General features: G+C 39.2%; 1 protein-coding gene across 8 annotated transcripts in view; it reads left to right on the plus strand.

The window, feature by feature from the left end:
- NEDD4L (NEDD4 like E3 ubiquitin protein ligase) overlaps positions 1-27,290 on the plus strand; it is a 347,734-nt gene that overhangs the window by 162,745 nt on the left and 157,699 nt on the right. For 4 of the 8 annotated variants that reach the window (XM_090037858.1, XM_090037859.1, XM_090037860.1 and 1 more), the window contains one exon: positions 1,602-1,655. In XM_090037858.1, coding sequence (XP_089893984.1) covers positions 1,602-1,655 — 54 coding nt within the window. Of the gene's footprint in view, positions 1-1,601; positions 1,656-5,271; positions 6,579-27,290 lie in introns of those variants that run through there. The other 4 variants (XM_090037855.1, XM_090037856.1, XM_090037854.1 and 1 more) reach the window with 3 other exon arrangements.

The raw sequence follows: 27,290 nt of genomic DNA on the forward strand, positions 1-27,290 counted from the left end.
CCAGATGGAAGTAATGTGCTGCTGCTTCTCTTAAAGTGTGTATTTTTTTTTTTTTGTCTCCCTCCATGTCTGTCAGTAGCCATTATGTACTCTGGGGGAAAACAGACTTAAACCTGTTCATGTGAATAATGCTGAATCCCTAGGAATTTTCTTGCTACTAGGAGCTGAGTGCGACTCACCCGAGTTTTACCCATTCCAGTCACAACAGGATTTGATGCATTTAGATTTCTTGTTACCTGAATTTGTCTGGTCATGTTACATTTTCACTTATTAAGTTTGGTGATTATTGGGCTTCTTCATAAAACGATATAAGGAGAATGGTAGTTTCTTTTTGACACATAACAAGCTGTAAAAATGAAAAAGTTTAAATCAAGTAGGTGCCCACCATTTCGTTGTTAGCATTTATTCCCAGTGAATATAATTTGCTCAGTGAACCCAAAGCTTAATGCAAAGTTTATCCATCAATGTACATTTAGATTTGGTTCCACACTGGGCAGGTGATTCAGGAAACTGAGCCCTGATATGTGTAACTCCATTTTTTCCTGCAGTCTTTATAAAAGGTGGGGCATTGGAGGGCAGATCATAAGGCACAGTGCTCCTGTACTTGGATGTTCCCTCTCCAGTGGAAAAGCCACATGTTCAGGACTTGTAGAAACCGGCTACATATGCTTGCATTTATGATTTCACTGATATTCTCTGGCTTGCCCGTGGCCACTTTAGAGCTCTGTAGTGTCCGGACTACTGGGAGTCTTGTTGTTTTAACTGCAGAACAGGTACTGCACAAACTCCTGGTCAGAAATGCAATGAATTCATTCACAAGGTGGCTCAAACTCCTCAATATAGTTAAATTTGGGATTTCCCCTGAATCTCACAGATGTGTCTGCCCAGTGTGGATTGTCTTCTTTGTGTTGCCTGAAGCAGAATATTGGGAATAGCCCACTATATTCAGAGGTGTATTTGTTCCTTGGCTACAGCATTGGGGATTTTTTCTTAAGATGCAGTGTGTGTGGTCTAACTTTACTTCAGTTTTACAAAGCGTTCCTTGTGATGAATAGTCACCACATCTAGACAGATGCACAGAGGGTAAACAATAGAAGGACAGCATATTTCTGAATGAAAAATCTCAGAATCCAGGCCAAAAGAGAAACAGCCTCTTAAAAATCTGTTGGGTGCATCACCTGTTAGGATTTGCAGCTGCAGTACTAATGAAGTCCCCAGAGTCTCAGCAGTATGGCCATCTAGGGACTTTCATGGACCAGTAACCATGGAGCCTCCTATGCCTGGTAGGATAGCTCTCTTGGTATGCAGCAGCCACATCTCTCTCCTTTGGAGTTTTCTGCGGGAACAGGAATGTAGCATACAGTATGATCTATTAATTGCTGTATGTAGAAATATAATATTGAAACGTAGAATGTTTGCTGCACATTTAGGCATGAAGCATTCTCATACTTGCACATTAAGCGTAATTAGAGCTGGGCACAAAGCTTGTTGGCCACTCATCTGTATGGTTGTGGTTTACTTATTTAGCAAACTGCAATAAATGGCTTATGTCATCATAAAAGTAATGAATGTGAAGTAACACTGTTTGTATTTTCTGATAGGTAAACCCAACCAATCATCGACTCCTGTTTGAAGTGTTTGATGAAAACAGATTGGTGAGTATAGTCCTTGTACCGATCTTCGTGTTTTTATTAAACACAAAGTGAAACACAGGAGTGCCACTGGCTTCCCGGTTGGCGAGATTGGCTGTGCGGACTTCCTCCCACCCCCCAGTCACTGACTGGCTGCTGTGGGGGGCATGTGCCTCCCCTCCCCAACTCAGGTGGCACCATTTGCCCATGCACAGATGTCACGCAGCTTCTTTAAGTTCTTGGATACTTTGACATATCCTAATTCAGGGGTTGGCTACTTTTTAGGAGTGATATACCAAATTGACAGAACTCTGTTCAAGGGGGGAGGAGGGAAAAGGAGGCGCTGCTTCTGACCCAGCAGCTGCCACCACTTCTTATTTACCATCACCAAATTACTGCTGATTCCCCCTGATTTCTTGGCTTTGTAGGCTAAACATAATCTCATGTTCTAATTAAAAAGTTCATATTATCTGGGATGTGTTAGCAGGTACACCAAGGAACATAAAATGATGTATATAAACCAGGACATCAGTCTAATTTACAGCATCAACATTCAAATTTCTCTTCCTGTACCAAGGTCATCTTTTGCAATGGGGAAGTTATAAAGAAAATTCTAGCCTTCTAAGCCTTATGAACTGTCCCTTTTGATAAGATTAAATAGATGTCTCTCTTTAATATGTATCTGTGCAAAAAAATCTATGCTTTGATTCTGGGGAAAGTAGAAGAGATTGGTGCCATGTTATACTTTGTAAACTACTAAAATAAAATTAAACACTTTTAGCACCACTGTCTTGCATTATTACATAAAATGTTCATTTTCCTCTGATTAGGATAAGTACATTGTGTCTCAGCAAAATTTGTGTACTATATTGGGATGAGTGGGAGGGGAAATAAGTTTTGCTAGGTAGGTGGAATATGTTTTTATTACTTTATGAAATCTTTAACATCAAACCAGATCATTCATAGAAAAGCAGTTTCTTTTTTTCCCCTAGCTCTCCATCAGCTGTAGTGCAAGATAGAATATACAGACTTTTAAGGGGAACAATCTAGGGAATATTGTAAGGAAGTAACCTAACATGGGTATATGGACTCTGTGGTTGTTGGCATAATCAGAAGAGAAATTGGGATCATCTGTTATACAAACATAGTAATTTGATGATGGTATAGGCCACCTCCCTTTGACCTACAGGAGATTCTTAGTTAGATTTGGCTAGTTGTACTCTTTGTAGGCTAACCATTGGGTGGGACAACATCATAACCTTTTGAATGGGTCTTGTTCCAGGCAGCAGAGGGCAGTGTTGTGCACAGTCAAACCAGGCAGAAGGCAGGGCAGAGTGGCACCTTATAAACTAATTCAGAGGCATAAGTTTTTGTAAACAGTAGCTTACTTCATCATATGCTGTGACTTGGCGGGACATGATGCCATTCTCAGCATCTGATAGTGGAGTTGTTGCTTACAAAAGCTTAAACCTCACCTAATTCGTTAGTCTACACAGTGCCACTCTGTCCTGCCTTCTGCCTGCCTAACTTGGCTAACCGCCTCCTTTAGTCACACCAGTATGCAATAGTTTAGTGGCGGTCATTTAAAAAGTATTTTTCAGCAGTTACTGCAAAGTAACATTTGAGACCTTTCTCTTTCTCTTACTTACATTTCATATATTACGTTTGGTGACTTGGGGCGCTTTTTTAGATGGAGCTAATATATGTGTGTGTGTGTGTGTGTATATGTGTGTGTGTGTGTGTGTGTGTGTGTGTGTGTATAAAAAAACAAAAAACAAAGAGCACTTACGGTTCAGTTTATCATAGTGTTAAGTTATGTGCCTAGGCTGAGGGTGCATTTGAACTGAATTTTTTTAGATTGATTTCTATGTCGTGACTATATTTTGGGAGCCAAAACACTTATATTTTTCTTTGTTACAGTTTACATTGGGAGTAAATAACTGGTATAAAGCCTAATTTTGTAAGGGTTTTTCTTTCTTTTTTTGATTCAACTTGTACCATAGCCATCACAGTACTGTGAGATTGGAAAAGGTTGTCCCTGCTACCCAGCCCTGCCATAACCAAAAATATTTGGTAACAAGTTTTTTAAGCATTAGTGCAAAAAGTCTTTGTCATCCAAATACTCTAAAACCTTCTTTGTTATCTGAAATGTGTATTAAAATAATAATAGCACCTGTGATTGCATCAGGCATTCTTCAGTACTGTTGCTGCTTAGAAAATACCCATGTTTTTCTTGTTGTTGGCTCATAGTCCAGTTAAAACAATAGAGGATTGTCCTGGCCCTTAATGTTTTGTCACTTAAAGTAGCTTCCATTTCTCTTATAATTGGTCATTTTCTGTTTTTGAAAGTGATCTGTTGGAAAACAGAGGCTTAATGCCTAAGTGGGGGGCTGACTTATCCCCGTAAGTTTTCAGAGCTGTTGACAAAACAAGCTCCCTCTCTGCACTACTGAATGGGGGATAATTTGGTTTCTTTTTGGAGATTCTTTTTACTTGGTTGTTGTATGAACCATGAACAAGTGTATTAAAACTCCAGGGCCCCTCAAATGTGCCTTCCCCCCACTTTTTTAAACAGTGAGATTCTGGAGGGCTGATTTTTAGGGGATGTGATAATTTTGGGTTGTATCCTGTCTGTTCGTTGTTCTTTTGAGATCTTTTGGCTCTTAGCAAGCATAGCTGTATTCCATGCTGGCAGTCAGACTTGTGGTAATATTGCTAACTTTCTCATTGGAAGTCTGCCAGCGCTGGGCAGTGTTTTTGTACGGTGTTTAAGGGAAATCAGGACAAAGCTACATGCACACCCGTCTCCAGTTTTCACTCATCTTTGCTGCCTGGTAAATCCGAAAAAGAAACTCTGTCTCCTGCCATCTTGCTCATTTCTGCTTCTCGTGTTGTATGTGAAATCCTTGTTATATGTAAGGTTTCTTTATTTGTTGTAGTTTTTATGTAGTGAATATGCTGTACTGGCTAGCATAGGCTATGCTGTGTTTACAGTGGCAACGTGGAACTTGTGCCCTTTTCCAGAGAAAATAGTTTGTTCCTTAAATCATTTTAAGACCAAGGAAAAATCTAAAGCATAACCATGCACTAATATTTATTTATGTTCTACCATGGTAGCCTAATGTTGGAACAGACACCACCGAAACGGATCAAGCCTGAGTCTGTCTCTTCCCTGAACCTTTTTCTACTTGCCTATCTGTGTATGACGTTGACTCAAACTTTTTAACACTAAATTAGAGTGGGTTTTTTTTTTCTAGTTAACTCTCACAGTCTCTCTCTCTCTCCCTCCCTCCTTCTCTCTCTCTCTCTGTCTCTGCTGAGTACAAAAGTGCCCTGTGAATATTATGTGGTTTAGATTTATAGCAGTGCCGAGTGTGTTTGCTGCCTTAGTCAGCTGTGAGAGCTCTCCCGCTGGGGCCGCTCCTTTCTGATGGAAAAGGAGCAGCTGGGAAGGTGCTGTTTCAGGCTCTTGCTGGTATTAAAAAAAAAAAATCACTAGCTTGCATTGGAGAGGGGGAACCAGGTCATGTGATTCCAACCATCCTACCCTATGTGACAGTGTGTAGGAGCGCTGATTGCTCTTATCCAATCATGCCTGGAATGCTGCTTGCCACTTGGGCTATTTCTGCTATCTGTCGCTATCAGTGCTGCAGTGCTAACAGTTTGGCAGATGGGACACTTTTTCTTGGAGTTTATGTCTATGGTTTTTAACTTCTGGCAGTTCCTGAATTGCTGCTGTTTTCCTTCTCCTTTTCCTCTCTCTGTAAAACCATGGCCCATCGGCTGCGGTTTCATTTTGGCTCTGGACGAAGCAACACAGCCCCTGAATCAGAGATCCTAGACCGCGAAAGAGAAGATGACTTTTTCATGGCATTCCATACTTTGCCCCGAAGAAACAGTCCTCATCCTTTCTCCCGACACGGAGCGGATTATGGTGGCAGCGATTTACAAGAAGTGGGCACCTTAAAAAGGAGCACGTCCATGTTTATTCCTCAGCTGCTGAACAATATTGATGTGCGCCCAACAAGGAGCTCATCTATGCACATTTCCCTTCAGCGCAAAGCGGTGAATGGCTATGCTGATGAGAGCGGAGCCCCAGATTCTCCAGATGAGACGCTTCCGTGTAAATTCTCAGACTTTAGGGAGAATCTGACGTCACCCATGGAAAGTCGTTCTTCCTCACCAAGCAGTCCAGAAGTGACACCAGAAAATTCACCGCCCAGGGTGCCTGAAGAGCTAGGACAACGGGTTAATGGAGCTGCTTCCTGTAACCATTCAATATTTTGTACAATTCCTTCCAGTAACCAGAGTGATGCCGCTGCATCTACTGCCCCAGATGATGAGGCAAGTGAAGCAGCTTCAGGTTTAAACATAAGTGGTGTACGGATTCAGCATCGTGCTTCCAGTGCCGATATGCATCAGGTAACACTTTTGCCCTTTGGGTCCGAGGCTCAGCATAATGTTCCTGCCTCCGAACCGAGGCGCTGGTCTTTGCAGCATCTGCCAGATATGTCAGCGAATTCAGGAAAAAAGCTCTTTGTTCTCCAGTTGCAGCAGCCACAGGCCAGTGGTACGGGTATAGGAGGTGATTACAATTTTGGTTTTACTGGAACAAAAGGAGACAGGTTGGTGAGATATCCCCGGATACGGCTGGAAAGGAGCACTTCCTACCCGGTCCAGCCACGACCAGAACAGATTAGCCCCGTGGAAGACGGAGCAAATTCAGAACTTGGTGGAAATGGCAGAAATGGGTCAGAAATGTCTAGAAGCAATTCAGTAGAAAGGATTCCTCAAGGACAAGGGGGATGCATGTTTAAAATCAGACCAGATCAAAACACAAGGCAGCAACATTTCAGAATTCTTGTAACCCGTGGTCCTGAAGAACAAAACCAAGTTCCTGCTCAGGAGAGCCCTGGTACTCCTGGTCCTACAGCGGCCAGGGCCACAGTAAGTACCTTGCTGAATATGCTCCCCGGTGCCCTAGAAAATATAGGTTAACCTAGAAAAAGCTTCTTAATTTTCAGATAAGGATCTTCACTCGTTTAGTACGAGAAGGCTCAACATTTCTCTGGAACAATCTGTAAAGCATCTTTGTTTCTAACCTAAAATAACTTTTGCTCCCAGTGATGATTACAACAAGTGTAATGTTTTGTTGAGGTCCTAATGGCTCACATGTTGCTTAACTCAGTGTTACGTCAGCTGAAGAGACTCGGGATTGGGAGCCCGTGTCACTGTTCCTTAATTGCCTTCTAACTATAATATGTATACATAGACACACACACAGACCCACAGACTTAACATGAAAGCAAAATACACTAATAGCTTAAGGCTTGGAAATTACATAGTAAGTTTTGATAAGGAAACGAATTTTGCTTTCAAACTATGAGGGGGTTAGAATTGTTTTTGTTATTACAAAAAAAATACTTTTGTACTTCACCTTTTTTTTTTTTTGATGTAAGAATTTTTCACATATGCCGTTTTGTGCTCTCTGCCCCTTCAGTGTCTAATGAAATGTGATCAGGCTACTTGTAAATACTGTTTTCACATCACTGAGTAACGTCTCGTTTTATACATCTTGGGTATATAAGTCCCTCTTAACAGCATCTTGGGTATGATGTTGCATTATAAAGTGAAAAATTGTCTTATAATGCTTGTTTCTCATATAATGAGGGAGAATTTGAGTGTTATGGGTTTTTTTAAACAATTATATTAAAAACCCAGGTGTGGTTAAAGCTGAAGGGGGTAGAGGAGTCATTTGCTTGAATTGCTTTATAGTGCAATTTAACACTGCCCACTTGAGTTTCTAAGCTTAATGATGCTGTATATAGAATAGTAAGTATTCTATCTCCAGCTGTGAAAACAGCCTCGCTAGAGCAGATTTTGGCCTTTTATTACTTGTACACTGCCTTATTCTCTCACGCTCTCTTTCAGTTAAACGTAGCAGAGAAAGACAGCTGCTAAATGCAGCAAAGCCATATGATGACTCTGCAGGTTTTATAGCAAAAAACAAATAGTATGGAAGTTATTCCAAGATAGCCATCTTTTTAACACTGCAGCACCCATTAGGCATACAAGAATACTTGTCCTCAAAGCTGTAATTCAGAACAAAAAAAACTTCTGTTCAATTTGTGTACCAGATTAAAAACCCCTTGTATATGTATCGATTAGTGTCTTTGCTGGCAGCTTCTGGATATTTTGCATTCTGAATTCTCCTATTGAAAATATCTCTGGTGTTTTTCTTTCATTAAGAGTTCACACATGCTCTTCAATATGTTAAATAAAATGTTACTATTCTGTCACATAAACATTTAGTGTTTTTCCTTGTTTTATTTTCAGAAGTTTTAATCTGTAATAGTAGGCCTGAACTGCACACATATTTGGATACCGATTTCCCTGAAGATCTAAGGATGTTTGAATGCAGGAATTTGGGAGAAAAAGGGCCAGTTGTGGAGCTCAATCCAAATTAATCCGGTTGTAATTTTCATAAATTTGGGGTAATTCACATGCAGTCTTTTGGTTTAGGCCCTAGTCTAGAGTTGATCAGAGTTTTGAGACACCATCTAAACCTCTGTCAGGGAGGCTTCCACAGCATTTCAACATACTGTTACCCCAGATCACCCAAGTCTTAACTGCATTTTCCATTGATCACCTCTAGTTTTTTTGGCGAGCAAACTGTTATGCCTATAACAGTCAAGCTATTCACAGGGGAAGGAAGTGACCACAAACCTGATATAAATGCTTTAGACACAGGAGGAAGAGTCCAAGCTGTACAGTTTGGATGTTCTTACTCTGATGTCTCTGACCCAATACCTACCTTCCTTAGCATGGAGAAAGGGACCCCTGAAAGGTACTCTTGAACTTGGCTTTCACTATAGCATTCATTTATAACCCCAAACACAAATTTTAAGATTGCCTATAGGCAATAATAATGCTTGTTTCTAAGTGCATCTAATTTTAGCCACCACATAAAATTAATTAGTCAGTCATGTTGCTTGGCAGTTGCAGAGCCACTCAGGCCAAAGGGGATTTAAATTCTCCACTGCAAACAGGTTTCCTAAATTAAAGTGCTTAAGATTTTTTTCCCCCCTTTTAAATATACTATGCTCTCTTGACATTATTTCTGGTGAGTCCAGAAATGTCCTAGGGGGAGGCATTTTGTTAGGCATGTTTCCGTAGGAAATCTGGACAATGAAAACAATTTAAGAATGAAATATTTTCTTTATTTAGTTTACAAATAAAATGTTTTTCACTGGGGTGTTGCTTTTAATTCATTCCTAAAAAGTTTGTTTCGATGGAGGTCACATGATGATGGGCCAGTATTTGCTGCAGTGTTTGTTTTGCTAAACTGGAGGGTAAAATCTGTTTGGGTAAAATCATTTCTAGACTCTTCCAGTTGAGCTAGTTTGTGTGTATTTGATTGATATAGGGCACGGGCCTAGCACTGTAGGCAGCAGCTGCTACAGCCTTATTTATCTTGAGTGAAAACATTCATGCGGGCGTCTGCAGTCCTACTGCTATGCTACCAAGTGTTTATGACCTTTCAAATATCTTCTGTTTTAGTCAGAAGTGTTTTTGGGCAGGCAGGATGTATTTCATTATGAGTTACCATAAAATAGTGAGTAAAGTAAAAGCATGTGTCCAGCTTTGGAGTAGGAACCAATCTGTTAAAATATTGATTTGGAAGTTTCATGGCGAATTCTCTTGACTGCCCTCTTACTTTACATGCACGTGCATGCGTGTGGGTGTCTGCATATAAAAAATAGATTTTTGCAGTGTATCAGTGTGTTTTGTAGCGTACATTTCTCTCTACATCTATACTTCCAAACTGCTGCTGCATTTGAACCTACACAACTTCAAGTATTGAACAACTGGTTTTGGAGAATCCAGTATTCCAGTTGAAAGCTTGAAACCAAAAAATGTAATTTGATAAATAAAACATTGTGGTATTATATTGCAGTTAATATGAAATTGTAGTAAAAATAGATGAGATGGCATCTCCAAATCTTGTAAATCAGTTCTGCAGTTATCATAACTGAACTTTCATTTTTTTCTCCATTTTCAATATTGTTCTAAATTAGGTCCAGCTAGCAGCAGTAATTATTAAGCTTCCTTCAACAACTGTTTGGTTTTTGTAGAGGGGAAAGATTTGGGTGTGAGCAGATTTGGAGCCTGGATCTCTTTCTCTTTCACTATTTTTAGGGTTTTTTAAGGCTTTAAATTATTTGGATTTTTTAAAATTTCTATTTCTACAGATTTCTGATGCAAGCAAAATCAGTCTATAATGATCTAAAACTAATAGACAAGCAAGGCATGTGGTAGCAATCTGTCCTATTCCATTTGAAATCTGTGGCAAAACCTTAATTTACTTCAGCAAAAATGGATCGGGCCTAAAGTGTATAATTCAACATTCTACAATCTGTCTTTGAGCACGATGCCTTCATGGTGTCTATACAGATAGCCATACATAGAGACAAATAAAATATATGTATGGAAAATAAGATACTATAAAGGAGTGTTCATTTTAAAAGAGAACTATGCTAGACTGTTTTCTACATAGCATCTCAAAATCTGACACTTGACTCCTAATAGATGCACACATTTTTTCTAAAAACTTGTCTACAATTTCAAATGAATACCTGTTCACAATGTCTGTTTTCCATTACTCACTAACTAACAAGCTCTGGAGAAATAAATTGCTCAAGTACACTAGGTCTTCATTGTGAAAGTTTCTCTATTTGTTCTCTTTCGCTATCATTCTTTGTTTCCGGATGAAAAAATAGACAACAAATGTTCTAGCTACAAACTGTCTCTCTCAGATTTCTCCTTCTGTTTAGTTTATTCTTTCTATTCTATTGGTTTTAATGGAATTTACAGTGCAGGACCTTACCCTGTCAATGGGACTATAGACTCCAAAATGCATTTATAATAAAGTTGTTGTTTTTAATTTAAATGGAAGCATTCAGTGGAACAGATTACCTTAAATCAGGCTATATAGAAGAGATATAGTGCTGCATGTGCAGTAAGTAGTTGACAACTAAAAATCACACAGCTACAGTGTAATTGAGGGTTTCTTAAGTATGTCATCTTGTTACCAGAATTTCAAGACTTTTGATAGTTGCCTTTTTAGCTGTAAAACATGGATATTATTCTCTGTTTTCCTTACATTCTTCCTCTCACCACCTCTCTCTAGTCTCACTTCTAGAGATAAGTGTTTCCTAGTTACCATTTCTCACAGCAGCATTTTCCATTTATTGTATTTATAAAAACTTATTTGGAGCTTTCTAAGTGAGTGTGCCTACAGGTACTAGTGTTCCATGTGGAACGCCACTACTGACAGTCGCTTGGAAAGCCATGACATTTCATAGTCATCTGATCACGTTGGAGACCATTTTATTTGTCTTGTCTTTAATACAGTTGCATTGGCTTCTGCCGCAGGAAAGTGCTGTGAATTCCATTGCTAATCTGCTTGGTGAGAGGCTTTGGCGATAGTGAAACTTGATTTTACTCGTTCCTGAGTAAAATCCACTAATAGTAAATAGTAAATCCACTAATCTGTTTGTGTTGAGAATGCAGTGATATTTCCTTAACCTAGAATTTGAGGATTTGACAATGTAAAGGACTTTTTGATTGTCATATCCAGCCTCTGAAGTGTTTCTGACCTCACTTGGCCTTGGGATTGAGATCTGGGAGTTTATATCAAGGAATAAATGCAAATCTCCCACACATTTGGCATATGCTGTAGCTAACCCAGCAAGATAATGGCAGCACTCCCATCTCATTTGTTGTTAATGTGATGGGAACGAGGAGTTGTTATTGGCATTCTCAGTTGCGCTTGGAAAATGGCAATTCCACTTGTCTTATTTTGTTACACGTTTGTTTCGTAGAACGTCGTCTCCTGCATCAAGGCTTCTGGACTGTGAGAATTCCCCATGTTCAGGCGTGTTTCGCCTGGGATATACTTCTTGTAAAGAATATTATCTATACTGTGGAAATATTGGTATATGATTATTTGGCCTTGAAGAACATTTTAAATGTCCCTTGAAACTGAAGTACACACAGTGATGAGCAGAGGAGAGCAAAGACCAGAGTTAGAGGAAGAACGTATTGTTACATGTCTGTGGATTTGAAGCTGCATATATAGACAGGAGGTTTGGTCCCTACTTTTTCTACATTTCAGTCTGTTAGCAACCAATAGAAAACAGTGATTCTCAAGTGGATGTTGTGACATCTTCTGTCTGCTTTTTACATCTTCTACTCACCCATAATGTATATATTCATGGTTGGTTTAGCTTGAAAGAGGTCCATAACCTGGTCTGTATCATGATCCTTAAAGAGAATGATTTCTCAGCTAGTCAAGCCCTCTCTGCCAGCCACTTCATAAAATGGAGCAAATTCTTGTTGTTGACCAGAATAAAATGGCTCAAAATTTATAATAAAATGATGCTTCCCTCAAGCTTATGCACAGTCTTTATATCAATTCTCTGTTAAAATAAAAGCTATTTTATTCTCTGTTCCTCTGCTTAGAAAGGCTGGCATGCAACTTTAAATTGGATTTGACTACAGCAAGAGAAATTCCTGACCTGGTACTTCCTTCCTGTGACCTGGATTTACTAGTGCCAAGCACCCATCAGTAAACCTTGGCTGTGAAGGGCAGCATACAAATCAAATAAATAAATAAGAAAGCAGGCAGATGTCCACGTTTCTATCTGTTCTGGTTTATTCTATTAGTTTCATCCTTGAGAAATATTGATGAGTAAAGAGGAGTCTTCAGTCTGACTTACAAGACCAAAGGATATCTTCTTTGTCAGATAGGAACTACAGAAGGAACTAAAAGTGAACCGTGATGAGATGATACTGAACCTTACATTAAAGTGTCAATTTCCACTCAACTTGGACTGGCCTATCTGCTGTGGGAGGTTTTGAATGGCAACCTGATAATTAATTGCAGAGCATCCCAAGTTGGGGAAAAAATAAGAAAAGGAAAAGAGAGTACAACATCTTAAAGGCTGAGTGTAAACAAAAACCTGATTTACTTCCGCTCCAGTAAGAGGTGACTTGTTTCTGGCAAAATGGGGAGGATGGAGGCATTTAACAGAACTTGAAAACCTGTCTATCTATATCACTTGATACTTGGGGAGAAACTTGCCTCACCTGTTCCCTCATAGGGATGAAGAACCCCATTTTCCCCTTAACTTCACTCTTTGTACTGACTTCTGTGGTTGGGGTAAACCTGCCCTTAGGGTCACTTTTCTAATATGCTTTTCCGACTTTAGCTGGCTTCAGTCTGTGATTGTTCAGGGGCCTGACTGAGAAGCAGAAGTTGTAGTTTTCTGATTCAGAAGAGGCCGAGGTGTTTACCTCTTCCCTTCTAGACAGTTTTTTGTACACCGATAAGAAAATTTGAAGAATAAATAGACAGTGGCCCCAATGAAGCTTCTGATGTTCTTCAGTCAACAACTTATCAGCACAGTTTGTTGTTGAGCGGCTGATGAAATAAACTGCAGAGAAAGCATTTAAAACTCATCCTCAGAGAGAGGTCTTAGGTTTTTTTAATTCAGTTGCATTTCCTGTCTCTATTCTGCACAAATATAGTGGTGAATTGCAATGGAAAAACAGTAAATCCCACCACATTCAGACTCTTAATGACCAGGAAGTGAGTTTAAAGCTGTATAGTTGCAAATAGGGCAGGGAGCAGAAGGCAGAGCAGTAGATCAGGCAGGAGGTACAAGACAAGGAGCAGAAAGCAGACAGCAGATCAGGCTGGGCGGGGGGATCAGAACAGTGCTCAGGGAGGGCGCAGGGTAATTTATGGCAAAAAGGTTTCCCCCCACCCTCACTGCTCAAGAAGACAATTTATTCTTTTAAACCACACAAAAACCAAGGTAACCTTTGAACAAAGTGATTTGCCTGAACAAGCCCGGGTTGCAAAGGCCTTGCCCTGGGATCCGCCCTGCTTCCCGCAGTTCCTTGCTTTAACTGGGCTCTTCCAGGCTTTTGTAGAAATCACCTGGTCCCTTCCCAGTTGGGTTGATTATCTCCTTTACCAAGCCCAAGCACCTGTTCTTAAAGGGGCCCTGCTCCAGAATAGGGCTAGCTGGCTTCTGGCTTGCTGGTCTCTGAACAGATCTTTCATTTTATAACTGCGTTGTAGGGCAGAAATGTATAGATGGAGATTTCATAGAGTTAACTTTTGAGCCCTGCTAACTAAAAGCATCTCCATGTCACGTGTATCAGTGGTGCAGTGCGTCCCCATGCTGAGACAGTGGCGGGAGGGCGTTTTCAACTAAAGCACATTGAATGGGTTTTAATTCAAGTGCACTGCAGCCACTTTCTCAGCGTGGAGGCATGCTGCACTGCTGATGCATGTGACTCATGAGCCTGCCAAAATGCATCAATTTACGTGCTCTGACGTGCTGGATTTCCAATGCATTGGAGCAAGCTCCCCATGTGTGTAAATGCCCTCTGAATGCAAGTTCTGGATATAATATCACTTCTATAGCAATAATAAAACATCACCCCTGCACAGAAATCTTGCATGTTGAGTTTTAGCCTGGAGCAATCTCTTTAAAGCAGAATTTATAAGGCACTTAGTTTGTAATGGAAATACTGACACAGTTTTAGCATTGAAGGTGCCAGCCAGAACAACTTTAGTATAGACCGAGTCGCAGAAAATCCTAGACATCCCTGATTTATTTTGTTTATTGCAGTGTCAACTGGCTTTTCTCCTTGATCAAAGATATCAAATAAGTTGGAGCTTGAAGAATGGAAGCTTCTTCTGATGATTTTAGTTCACAAAGAGTGCTGTTAAACCAGATATTTTCCTTGTTTTTTTCCCTCCAGGAGTCTGTCTCTGAGCCCTGTTTTGCCTAAGGCTATCTGATATAGGTGGCTTTTGTTTTTCAGTTAATAAGATGGTTATTGGGGTGTCTACATGATTGCATACAAGTATATATAAATAAGAAGTATAGATTAGTAGTGGGTCAACTCAAGCACCCCAAATAAAGACGAAACTCAGCCCATCTCCTCTTGGGCAAAATCCTGAGTAAACAGTCTGGGCAGCATGCCCTGAAGGCCAGCAAACTGGAACTGAGCTCTGAGGGACCACACACCCAACTCACGCTCTTGTCCCTGAATCTGTGAAGGACAGCCCCTTCAAATCTTGTGAAACATATATGCCATGTTTTCCTGCAAAGGGAGGAACTTAACAGTGGAGTTGTTTTTAAGTCAGTTATGGAATTAGAGCATCTCTATACAAAAACAGGTATGTAAACAGTAGCTGGTACAAAATACACTCGTTCTCCCCAAGTATCAAGTGATATAGATAGACAGGTTTTCAAGTTCTGTTAAATGCCTCCATCCTCCCCATTTTGTCCAACTAGAGAGTACGGATCCCTTGGAGAGTGGCACTGCCAGGCTGTGTTTTGTGTTTCCAGGAAAAGGGTGAGAGAATATAGTGCATTACAAGGTGCTAGTTTCACTGAAGTAGAGACCCAGGTATAAAACTGCATGTATTAGATAGGTCTCATCATCTGTTGTTGGGCGGCAGTCTTAGTTTGTTTTATACTAGTCTTTGAAGCTCAAGAAAAATCTATTTTAAAGTGCTAAGTGTTAGGTCGTAATATACTGTCAGCATTTATAAACGCACAAAAAGGGAACAGTGGGGCGCTACTTACCCTATGGGAATTTTGGCTTTGGCACATTGGACACACAACCGTGAAGTGCTAGTAGGTGGAATTCTGTATTTAAAAGCAAAAAACTTGACAAGTCTAATGTTCATCAAACCATAAAACCCTTTTCAAGCAGAGGAAAAGGGTAATGATCTTCATGGACTACTTTTAAGCTCTATATTTTATGTTCTGTTAAATTGTTTGCAGGCATCTTCTCTTTTTTTTTTTTTTTTTTAAATACAGATCTCCAGTACAGTTTTAGTTTTGAAACTGCTTTTTCTATGAACTGTGGTTACTCCTAACCATAAGAGAGATGCTATGAATGTGTTTTGACAAAGTCCAAACATTTTTGAAAAAGGATCCAGTCAAAGGAAATTAATTTAGATTAAATATTATTTATACTGTTTCCCACATAAATTATTAAAGTTGTATCAAATCTCATTATTTTTGCTGTTGTACTGTTTCCATTTTTTTTTCTGGCTTGGATAAGAATTTAATTTAATAAATGTTGCCTCTGTTCGTTATAGCAAGAGGAACTTCACTTAGACTTGACCCACAATCCTGTAATGTTCCAAGGTTACAAACATGGAGGAAAGTATTTATTTATTTTAAATCTGTTTTAGTTTAAAAGTATCCCTGATGACGTTTGTTTGCGTCAAATTTTGTAAAGGTGTGCGTTTTATTTATATTTAGGAGCCAAATTTGAGTGTGTTTCTCTTCAAAAGCAGAACGGCATCTCACTTAATTTAAACACAAAAAGCCATATTTTCTAATCCCCTTGCAAAGGATTAAAAGAACAGGCTCTAGTAGTTACTGTATTACTAACACTTCATTATTTTTAGAAACTCACAGAACACTTGCCAGTACACTGAATTATCATAAACAAAAGTGAACTATACTTGTTGGAAAATGAGAGCAGTATGTTTGGTGATGTATTAGTCATAGCGGTGTGTTCCTTTGCTTATTAATTTAGAAGATTAAATAATTCATAATAAGTGAACTACAGCCATTAGTATGGACTAATGAAGTTCTACTGGATGTATTAATTCAGATTGCTTTTAATAACTCTTTTTTGTCTTTTTTTTCCCTTCTCCATGTTTCTAAAGCTTCTGAGCATACTGCTTGCCTTAAGGGAATGTAAGAGCTTTTGATAGTCTTCTAGGTGTATATTCTTAGCATCCTTTTGAAATTCAGAAAGCTTTCAAGCTGTGCCTATTTAATGAGTGAAATTTTTAAAACAAATAGCATTAAATACCACATTACAATTTCTTCAAAGCTCAGTTATTTGTTTCATTAAAACTAATTCCAAATGAGAGAGAATCTTGTCATAGTTGAAGAGAAGAATATTTATTTCACAGATGAAATGTTTCATCTAAAACCTGGTTTTTGAACTTGTGTGTATTATCTTATTTGAAAGCTGGCAATATAGTAGGGGTCTCCAACCTCTTAGGTGTGTGCCTATGTGCCTCTGGGTGTTTGTGCTTAACATGTTTCACCTGAAAAAATGTAGTGCATATGGTCTTGTAAAAATTTAGGAAGTAAAAATGGGAAGTCAGCTAGATTACTAGATTTCTCTGTCCCAGTTTGTATGTTAAAAAGAAGATCATGAGAATTTAGGCTGCATCTTTAATCTAGCTAACCAGCAGTGATCTTTTGTTTATCTTGCATTTCTGTCTGTGTTGAACCACTGATACAAATCACCATCTCTTAGGAATGGATGTGATTTAAGAAATGCTTTGGCAGGATCTTTTTTCTGGTAATTTACTGGCCAAATGATGGGACAACACACTTCCCAAGATTCTGTAACAGGTCTTTAATTGGTGTATGCATCCTGTTCCATTTCCCTTCCTAAATATGTACTTTAAAATGGATGAAGAATTATTATTAGACATTTTTTGCCAGAATTACAAGAAATGGGCGTAACCTTTTTCTGAACAGAAGTAGGATTATTATGAGTTGCCTTGTGTGCAGGAAGTTCTAGTGTAGTATTATTGGGCTAGAAGTATGAAATTACTGACTGGATGTTTTAAGGTTCAGAATCTCTTAGTGTCGTGGTACGCTATCTATTCAGCCCAATGGGCCACATCTGGCACATGGGGCCAATCTGCAGGTGTGACCCTGCGTGCTAGTCCTGGCCCTCCTTGGGAAGAGGGCAGTCACCTGAAATGCATAAAACTTTCTACATGTCCATCATCTTAGGCCCGTCCATCATCTTAATGCCCCCAGCCCCCAATAAAAGTCGGCACCTATGGAGATGGGTTTCCCTTTTCTGTCTGGAAGTTAGCTAAAACAAAGCTCTACCTTAGACTTCAGCTGATGAAAAATCTTATTGTATACTTTTGTCCATATAGAGGCAGGATTTTTTTTTTTAATATAAGCCATTTTGTAGTTGAAGTTTATCCTAAAAGTGGGGAAAATCCAGTAGAAAGAGATTTTTTTTCTAAGGGAATTTTGTTCCGACTAGCCTTGTTAACTATGATACTAGTAGCCAAGACATTCCAGAATGAACTAGTGTTTAGGTGCTTCAACTCTTAAATGTCTTTTTTCATCTATTTAGCTCATGAAAACCTTGGCTGCTGCACTTTTGGGATCTTAAAGATGCAAAGCTTTTACCATCCAATCAGGGCATGTTTTACTAAACAAGTTGCATGCTTTGTTTTCTGAGTCTCCAGATGCTACAGACCTTAAATTTTTCCTTCCTCTTCCCTACGGTCCCGTGCTGTGCTTGCATTCAGCACATAGTAACATATTACTTTTGACTATACAGGTCTAGGGAATATTAGAATTACTTAGCAAGTTTGTCTGATTTCTTAGTTGGAGACAGATGTCATTAAATCCTGACCCTGTAGAAGTCAAAGGAAGCTCTACTGATGACCTTCACACCATCATGCCAGCTGTCCTTGCTGCCTAATAGCAAAGGCTTCAACTAAGAAACTCCTAGGTGCTACTGTTGCCTAAAGAGGCTTCTCTTCTTTCTTAGATGTCCAGGTTCAGATCATTACCTTCATCTTAAGTGTGCTATTTTTTTCAGTCTAACTAGAAATACTGGGAGAAAAATAGCACCTCTGACTGATATTCTGACATCAGCTTTAGTGAAAGCCTTATGGCCACAAAAATATCCTTTTTCTTGTATATCAGCTCTGGGGGACTGGTATAAGAACATTTTTTCCAGTGTAAACTCTGTCTCCACTGATGGCATTTTCTGGTAAAATTGAGCATATAAACCTTTTCAAATGTAGACAAAGCCTTAACTATTTCTTAATTTAATTTGAGCTTTATTCTCTTTATTACTGGATGTGAATACGGAGAAGTTTTGTTAACGAAAAGCCCCCAGCACTGCATTTTATGGGATTTGAGCTCTTTTTGAGATAGATGAAGGACTTAAAATACTGACCATATTTTGTATTGGAAGACCAGCCTTGTTTTTATAAAAAGTGCCTAGATATGGAGAATTAAGCTTAATACTTTGACAAGCCTCTTTCTCCCCATACCGATCAATGAATGGTCGTCTTATTCTGTTCTAGAAATTTGTGAAAATAAACTGAATGTTTATTCCTAGTTTATCTAAGCTTTTAAGCTCTTTGGGACAGGTCCAGAAAATGTGGCACTGAAAGGAATAAATGCATGAAATTTTGAAGACTCTCAGCATTGGGGCTCATTTTATTGATTCTAAACATTTTGGGTGGAAAGCAAAAAACTTGCGAAGAGGCTTGCAGTCATGCTTCCCACACCCCCTAATGTATGTTCTGCTCAGTCATGACTCAGACCTATTTGGCTTTGGCCTGGTTTTCACTGAGAAGAGTTAATCATACTGGCACTTTTCACCTGGCTTCTTAGAGATTACCTTTGTAAGAAACGGCTAGGTAGATTCTTACAACAGACCAGAGAATCAGAACTTAAAAAACATTATTGACTGACATAAGTGCTAATTATTTGGTTGTAATATTGTTTGACATTAAAAAAAATCTTGATGCACTTGAAACGTTTTTGTAGTCCTGCAATGAAGTAATATAGTGAGGGAACATCACTGGCTCAAAACCACAGATATTATAATATATTAACATTAATTGCTTTGGTTTTGGAAACAAGTAATCTATTCATTAAGAGCATGTGCAGCAGCTTTCATCTCTGGTTCCCTTGTATAATCTCTTTTTTTGATCATAGTGTTTCCATTTTATGCACCTTTTGACCTCTTGACAGTTCTAGGACATTCAGCATAAGTCGTTCTTCCAGCACTGAAAAACAGATCAAAAATAAGAAAAAAGAGAAAATGTAAATATGTATGTTAAACAGCACAGGTACTTAAAATGGAGGGGTGGGCGTATTTTTAGGTTTGTGTATCGTTTAGGCATCAAAGCCAAGTAATAAAGTAAGTTTTTCTCGATTTTAGACTGAACTTGTAAATACTGTAAGTCAACTTGGGTGCAATGAATTACCTGTCCAAGCATGTACAGTACATCTGTGCTTACTTGGTGCATCTAAAGATTTAAGAAAATTTTCCATTCTCTTTACTCACATTTAAAATGCCCAGGCTTCCTTATCTAGAACCCTCCGCGTTTGCAAAACGAGGAAACTTGCTAGTCCTCACTTGGCTTGATATCATGTTAACAGTGTCAACTAAGTGTGGCAGATAGAAATGGCAGATCTTAGCTCAGATGGTTAAAATTTTGTAAAGCTTTGTGCATGTCAGAGGGGAGGGGAGACTGCAGCATAGTTCTACTTAACTGTAACGGGTGCTCCGTCATAAATAAATAAATAACGTTGCACCGTGATAAGTTGGTTTCTCGCCATGAAAAACAAAGATCTCTGATTATAGTTTACGGAACGTGTCAGCCCACTAAAATTTTTTACGCGGGCATGCAATACGAGCATTTTAAAAATAGTTGTGTTCTGTTGCCAGTTCATCCAAAATGGAGTAGATGTTTCAGAAAGATTGTGCTGGACTGTGTTTTTCACATCTGTTTTGGACATTGTTTGATGTCAGTGTCTCAAGTGTTGTCTCCAGCCAGTGCTGTGCTGCCCTGTCACTATTCAGTCTAGAAGTGTGAAATGGAACAAAAGGCTCTATCAAAAAGAGAGCAGTAATTGTAGAGGGGGAAAGTGTTAATCAGCAAGGTTTGAAGTAATGCTGTTGAAAAGCAGTAAGATTGATTAAAACCACCTTTTTTCCCTTGCTGTTCCCCCGCCTCCCAGCTGCTGAGTTGTCTGCTTTCTTTTCAGATATGTTTTTCTCCTGAATAGCGTGCTGTAACAGAGCAGTGCTGGGTTAGCCAGGTGACATCAGGCAGAATGCTTGTGTCAGATGCCAGCCAAAACAGATGCAAGAAGAGGAGAGGGGAAAAGAATTCAGTGTCCTCAATTTGCAATGCCAGCTTCATTCTCCATGGAGCTGGTTTGTTCCTACTTTTTTTTTTTTATTATGCTGCTCCATAGCAAATGGTGCCTTCTGATTTGCAGAAGTGTCTGTGAATTTGAAATTAGGGAGAAGCAAGGATTTCATAGGGTGATTATCTTTTATTGCACCCACTGCATAGTTGGGATAGAGTTAGACAAGTGTTCAAATGGAAGACAATCAAACTAGAGAGAAGTCACCATCACTTTATTTTTCTATCCCTAAATTTCAAGTAGAACTCCAGTAGGATTTCTGCAAATATATGGCAAGGGCATCTGAGGAAGATTAGACCTGAGGAAGAGCACTTGATGTGCAAAAGTGCTGTTGGTTCAGCAAATTATATTTAAAAATTCTTGCTTCTGTCACACATGTCTGGGCCCACCGGAGCTGTAAGAATGCTCCAACTCCGATGCAGATATTTGGTCAGGCATGCTGGAGAAATCTAGAAATTGCCAGTCTGTCTTTTATCCGTTTGTCTGTCTGGTTAGAGAAGCTTTTACATATGGTTGTATCAACACTAATTATTCCTCTCTATTCAGCACTGGTGAGGCCACATCTGGAGTACTGTGTTCAGTTTTGGGGCCCCCACTACAGAAAGATGTGGACAAATTGGGGAGTCCAGTGAAGGGCAACAAAAATGCTGAGGGGGCTGGGGGGCATGACTTCTGAGGCGAGACTGGGGGAACTGGGCTTATTTAGTCTAGAGAAGAGAGACTTAATAGCAGCCTTCAACTACCTGAAGTGGGGTTCAAAAGAGGATGGAGCTGGACTGATCTCAGTCGTGGCGGATGACAGAACAAGGAGCAATGGTCTCAAGTTGCAGCAAGGGAAGTTTAGGTTAGATATTAGAATTTTCTCACTAGGAGAGGGGTAGTGTAACATTGGAACAAGCTACTCAGAGAGGTGGTGGACGCTCCGTTCCCACGGGTTTTCAAAACTGGCTAGACAAAGTTTTGCTTGGGATGATCTAGTTGGGGCTGGTCCTGCTTTGAGCAGGGGTTGGACTAGATGTGACCTCCTGAGGTCCCTCCCAGCCCTAACTTTCTCTGATTCTAACAGTAAACAGGGTCTTGTTTAGGAAGCAAGCATTACTTTTAACAATCATCCCTGTAGGGTAGGGAGGACAGAATTTGATACTAATTGTACTACTTTAAGGAAATAATAGGATTACTGAAGTATTACTGCTGACAGAAACCGGTCTGTTGCATAAGGTTTCCTCTTCTGTCCAGACTTGCTTTATGATCCCACTCTCTTATGTGTATTTGGGTTCCTGCATAAAATAACTTGTCTGTGTAACCATGGGCAGGGTTATGCAATTGGGACATGATCATTCTGCCATTCTGTTTTGTTTTTTTTCCCTTCAGTTTAGGCAGTATAAGCAGTTAGTCCAAAGGATGGCTGTAAAGAACATGCTTTTTCTGACACAAAACAGCCTTTCGGTTGGCAGTTCCCAAATAATGGTACGCAGTGCTGAACATCCAGGCTCCAGGTCTCCCATGTCCTGGGTGAATCCTGTAATCACTAAGCAAAAGGTGCAAAAGATGGGCATTGCCTCTGCTACCATGTAAATCTGCTGCTTTCAGTAATCTAGTATCTAGTGGTGTTTGGAGTGTTGTGAATGGCACTTGAACATGGCTATTGTATAGCGTGGCATGGGCAAGAGGTAAGAAACACTGCATTGAATGTTCCTATTGGCCACAAGTGTCTGTGGGCTTTCCGAGTGACCCCATGGAATATTCTCCACGTAAAGCACTTAAGCATGTACAACTGTGTCTTTCTTGGGCATCTCTGAAGTCTTTTCCTTGACTCCATGGGGATGTTACACATCTTAACCAGTTCACTTTAAATCTCCCTCCTGGACAGGTGCACAGGTTGGGACAATTTGGATCCTGCTAAATGAATTGCTTATTCATTTCCCTTTCGGAAGCTATTTGTTTTGTCACTGGCAATGGTTGCTATCAACATAAGTATGTTGGGATTGTTGAGTAAAATTGAGGAGTTTAGAGTATGAATGTAGTAAGATACTTGCATCTAGGAGATTTAATCTGAATCAAGTCTGATCTGAGTTCTTATTGTGTAGTTTCTAATGAGAAGGAATTATGTTGGAGGAGAAAAAACATTGGAGGTGGCTGGTAGATTCATATAGTGACAGCAAGTCACCTTTCAAGAACAACGAGGTTCAACAGATGATTTCGTCTTTAAATTGACAGCCACTTGCTCTTCAGTCCATATTTGCTTACGTGAAACGTAAGGCAAACTGAAGAAAAGATGCTGAGCAGTGGATTGTGGAAGGGGAGGCACATTACAAAACAGTGATCATGGACAAGGTATTGTTTGTGGGATGTGGAAGAGTGATCTCCATTTTCTTATTCAGCTTTATTTTGTTAGTAATGTGGGTTTGTTTTATGGTTTTCTTGAATTTGAAAATAAATTATGATTTTTTTCCCTCACGATTCTTTGTTTTGTTGACAGAAACAACTATTGTTTGTATTTAATCATATTTAGTTTACTTGAAACAACAGTTTTTCCTAATTAGTCTCCCTTCATTAACTGGTCTGTAAACCAGGATTTCACTGACCTCAGCATACTTTTGTTTTATCATTTATCTTAATTGGTGCATGTTCTTTTTTTGCTGTTCCCTAATAAATAAAAAGGTGCATTATGTTGGCATAATACATACACAGCAGTTATCACTGTGCCAGGGTTTTGTAACCATTAACAAAAGGCTTAAAGGAAAAATATTACTCAAAAATGCTGCCAGTGTTAGTAGCTGAGTGTTTGCTGTGGAAGTGCCAGTCAAGTAAATTAGAAGGCTGAATTGTTGTTAGAAGTTGCTTAGCTGGTTTTTGGGAAATTTGAATGAGAGTCAGCACGTTTTCCTTCCTTATTTTTTTGTTTTGTTTTGTTCTGTCCCATTTCTCTGCATTTGCTGCCTTCTGCCCATTCCACCACGTTGCTGCTTCTTCTGGCATTACTATCTTTTGCTAAACCTCAAACTGTGATTTGTCTTACTGACCACATAGTCTAAGTACTGTGTCAGGCCCCAGGATAGATATGCTGATAGGTACTAATGTAGCATAACTTAATACTCAGGAAGGTGCCTAACATGACTTCTCCTCCCATGCAGCATTCTCATCTACATCATTTGGGAGAGTTACCCTTTTCAAATTTTGGATGTATGCGTAGAAATATGGGTGGCTCTCAAACACAGATGTCACTCACTGGCCTGGAGGATCCCTTGCACCTTTAACTTTACACCAGTATGAGAAAAGCAGACCTCGTCAGAGGTGGGGTTAGGGTTCTGGATGCCTGACATAAGTTATATGCCCTCAGTGAGATTTGTAGCTTGCATAGGTATTAGTTGTTATTTGTCTGCCCATACAGCCAAGTATTTTACTGAGAATTCACAGGGGGTCAGATGCGCATTCAGGAGCTTTCAGAAACTGCCTTTGGTCATTTGAATATGTTGTGTTATGTAGTCAAGTTACAGTGAATTTCAGAGCACCAGTGGGGATTACTGGCCATTCAACCTGCCTGCCTTCACCCTCCTGTTGTACCATGTAGTTGAGACTATGGCATGTTTGTGAAGAGTATGAAACAGCATAAATTTCTCTGCCTTAATAGCATGGAAAATCAGGACTGTTTTTCACTTCAATAATACATTTTTATATTTCACTGCTGTTTTATCAAACATTCCTTGCCCACATAGCAGTACTAATTCAGAAATGTTGATAGAAGACTGTTACCTTGTGGTAATAAAGGTGTTCATCATGCATGACAAATAGCTAAAAATATAGCCTCTCTCGAAGAGCTCTTGCTGTACTAAGAATTCTGATGTCACAAATCTCTGTTGGAAAATAATAGGTACTTACATGGCAAGAAGCCAATAAACTTCTTGTTTTAAATAGCACCATCACAAACTATGTAAGAAGTAGCAGAGAAGAGAAGAAAAGATTAACAGAGTGTTTTCAAAATCAGGATATTGCAAATAAGTATTTGCCTGCCTGTGTATCTGCTTGCATATATATACCTGGCTAATTCATCCCTCTGTAAGGCTCAGATTGTTGTGTACTTTGTTGTTTACTCTAATGGAAAGCAGCATTTTATTGTAAATACTCACATAATTTAAATATTTCCTCAATTCTCTGCATTCAATTTTAACAACTCACTAAGGTACTTGGGAAAAAATAATCATAGCTTCAGCTATTGTATAAAGACCTGGCTTTTGAGGCAATGTTTCTAGGTTATAGCTATCCTTTAATAGCAATATTATGTACACAAAGTGTGTATCAGTAACGTAAATAACAGTGTCCTGTTGACATATTGGCATAACATCGGAAGATCTGTCCAGTGAAAATTACAGTTGTAATGAATCATTGCATTGTGAGTGTTGTTTTCCAGGCTTTCACTGTTAAAGGAAGACCTTTTGAATGCAATATTCTATCAATGAAAGATGGAGTGGTTTGCAAGGAGAAAAAAAAAAGTCCACAGCAGGCAAATTGACCTGTTAAAATATGTTTCTGAGAAGCTAAATCTTCTCTCATATATGCATTCCTTTTGGCAAAACTGAACAGGTTTTTTGATTCAGCTGTGCTGCATTGTCTATTCCCACAGCCACCACTACCCGTGATATGACGCAAGGTCCATGTACCCTTTTTGGCATTCCAGCTGGGACACTGTAGAATTACGACACACACACACTCTGTGTATATATTACTATAGTATGTTTGTTTGCATGTTTGTTTGTACATTTATACATCTCCTTAGTTGTTACAAAGCTGGTCTTAAGCTTTACAGTTTTTTTTAATTAAACATATCTATCCTTTGTGTCCCATCAGATTTTACTGTCCCCTAGGTTACCTTGTATCTGCAGGTCTATCATCCACTATAGCAAACACCAAGTCTAGTAAGGCATCTCCCCTAGTGGGACCATATACCTCTTGTACTAGGCGATGGTCCTGTATGCAGGTTAAGAACCTACATGACTGGTCGGATCTAGCTGACTGCTCCTCCCAGCAGATCGCGGGGTAGTTTAGGTCACCCATGACAGCCATGTCCCTTGAGCGTATGGCCTCTGAGAGCTGCCTTGAGAATTCCAGGTCCAACTCATCCTCCTGGTGCGGCGGTCTGTAATAGACCCCCACTACCAAGTCCCTTTCACTCTGACCCCCTTTTGACCCACAGTACCTCAATTTGCCCCTCTTCTGATCCCATCTTGATTATAAAGGACGTGTATTGTTCCTCAACATAGAGAGGAATGCCCCTCCACTTTTATCCCACACTGTTACATCTGTACTTTCATTATTTGGATCATATTTAAATGGTTTGCAGGGTCCACAGATCATTATTCTTAGTCTGTAATTTAAAAAATATTTATAAAAATATCATTTATCAAACCTTATGTGATATTTAAATAATTAAAGATGTTGAAGAATATCTGTTTTCTTTTAAGATAAATACTTTTAAACTAAGAGTTTTATCCAATATGCTTAATACTAAGGTATGCCCTTTTGTTTTTATGGAGAATATCCATTGATTGTCAGTTTTGAAATAGCCATTGCATTTTGGGTAAAGGTTTTTTTTAGTGCCATTTTTGAAAAAAAGCTCATATCTAGTATTCTAAAACATAGCTTTTTGTTAGGATGATGGATAGCGTTCAAGTGTTTCAAACTAATAAGCATTGATTAGTATGAATAATATACAATATTGCAACAGTTTTCAAATTTCCTGTAATCAGATTACTGAGTCTCTGGTGATTTTCTCTGAAGGAAATGGGAAAGGCAGGGAGTATATTTACTGTCTTACAGATCTACGTGTTGTTATGCAATTCAGAAATCTGGTCAGCTTTATTTTTGTACAGTAACAAGCTATTATTCTTGGAAGTGAGGCTATCTACAAGCATGCTGGAAGTGTCCACGTCAGTCTATCAGTGCTTGACTTGTTGTGCCACGGCTGTTATACTCTTGAATTACTTCCTGAGAAAAGTTGTCAGTTTCAGTACTTAATTATGGCACTGCTTTAGTGATTTGGCCATATCTCCGCGTAGGTTCCTTGTCATATCCATGCTGCAATAGTATAATCTGGAAGCTGTGCCTTTAGACAAGCTTCTGTTTCTCAGAGCTCTTTGTGACTTGTTCCTTCCTCCGGTTCCATCCTATCTGGCTTCCCCTTTATGTACTGAAGCAGTGGGGACAATTAGACACTTCTTTTTTTAAAAAAGGCAAAGAGAAAAAGACCAACAGAATATATTGACTTTTAAAAACCAAATGGATCCCAGGCCCTTGATTAGAGTATTGAATCGGGTACGTATAGAAATGATGGCAATCATTTCATGTGATTACGGGCAATTTCATGAAGTTCAACAATTATGTCCTTGAAAACTGAGATGGTAAGGTCTGATTTCTTTTGAACTTTAATGGGGTAAGTGACTCATTAAAATAAGTGACTCACATGATAGCATACAGTAATATTACAATAAATCAAGATAAAAAAATTCATAGCAATCGGTCTTGCTTCTGAAGTGTCACAACTTCTGGATTTCTCCAGTGTTTTTTTTTTCATTTTATAACCAGAGTAAGTCACATGAAAGTCTCGCATTCA

This window comes from Crocodylus siamensis, chromosome 3, assembly GCF_052110815.1.
Source record: "Crocodylus siamensis isolate JL-2025a chromosome 3, ASM5211081v1, whole genome shotgun sequence".
NCBI classification, from domain to species: domain Eukaryota; kingdom Metazoa; phylum Chordata; order Crocodylia; family Crocodylidae; genus Crocodylus; species Crocodylus siamensis.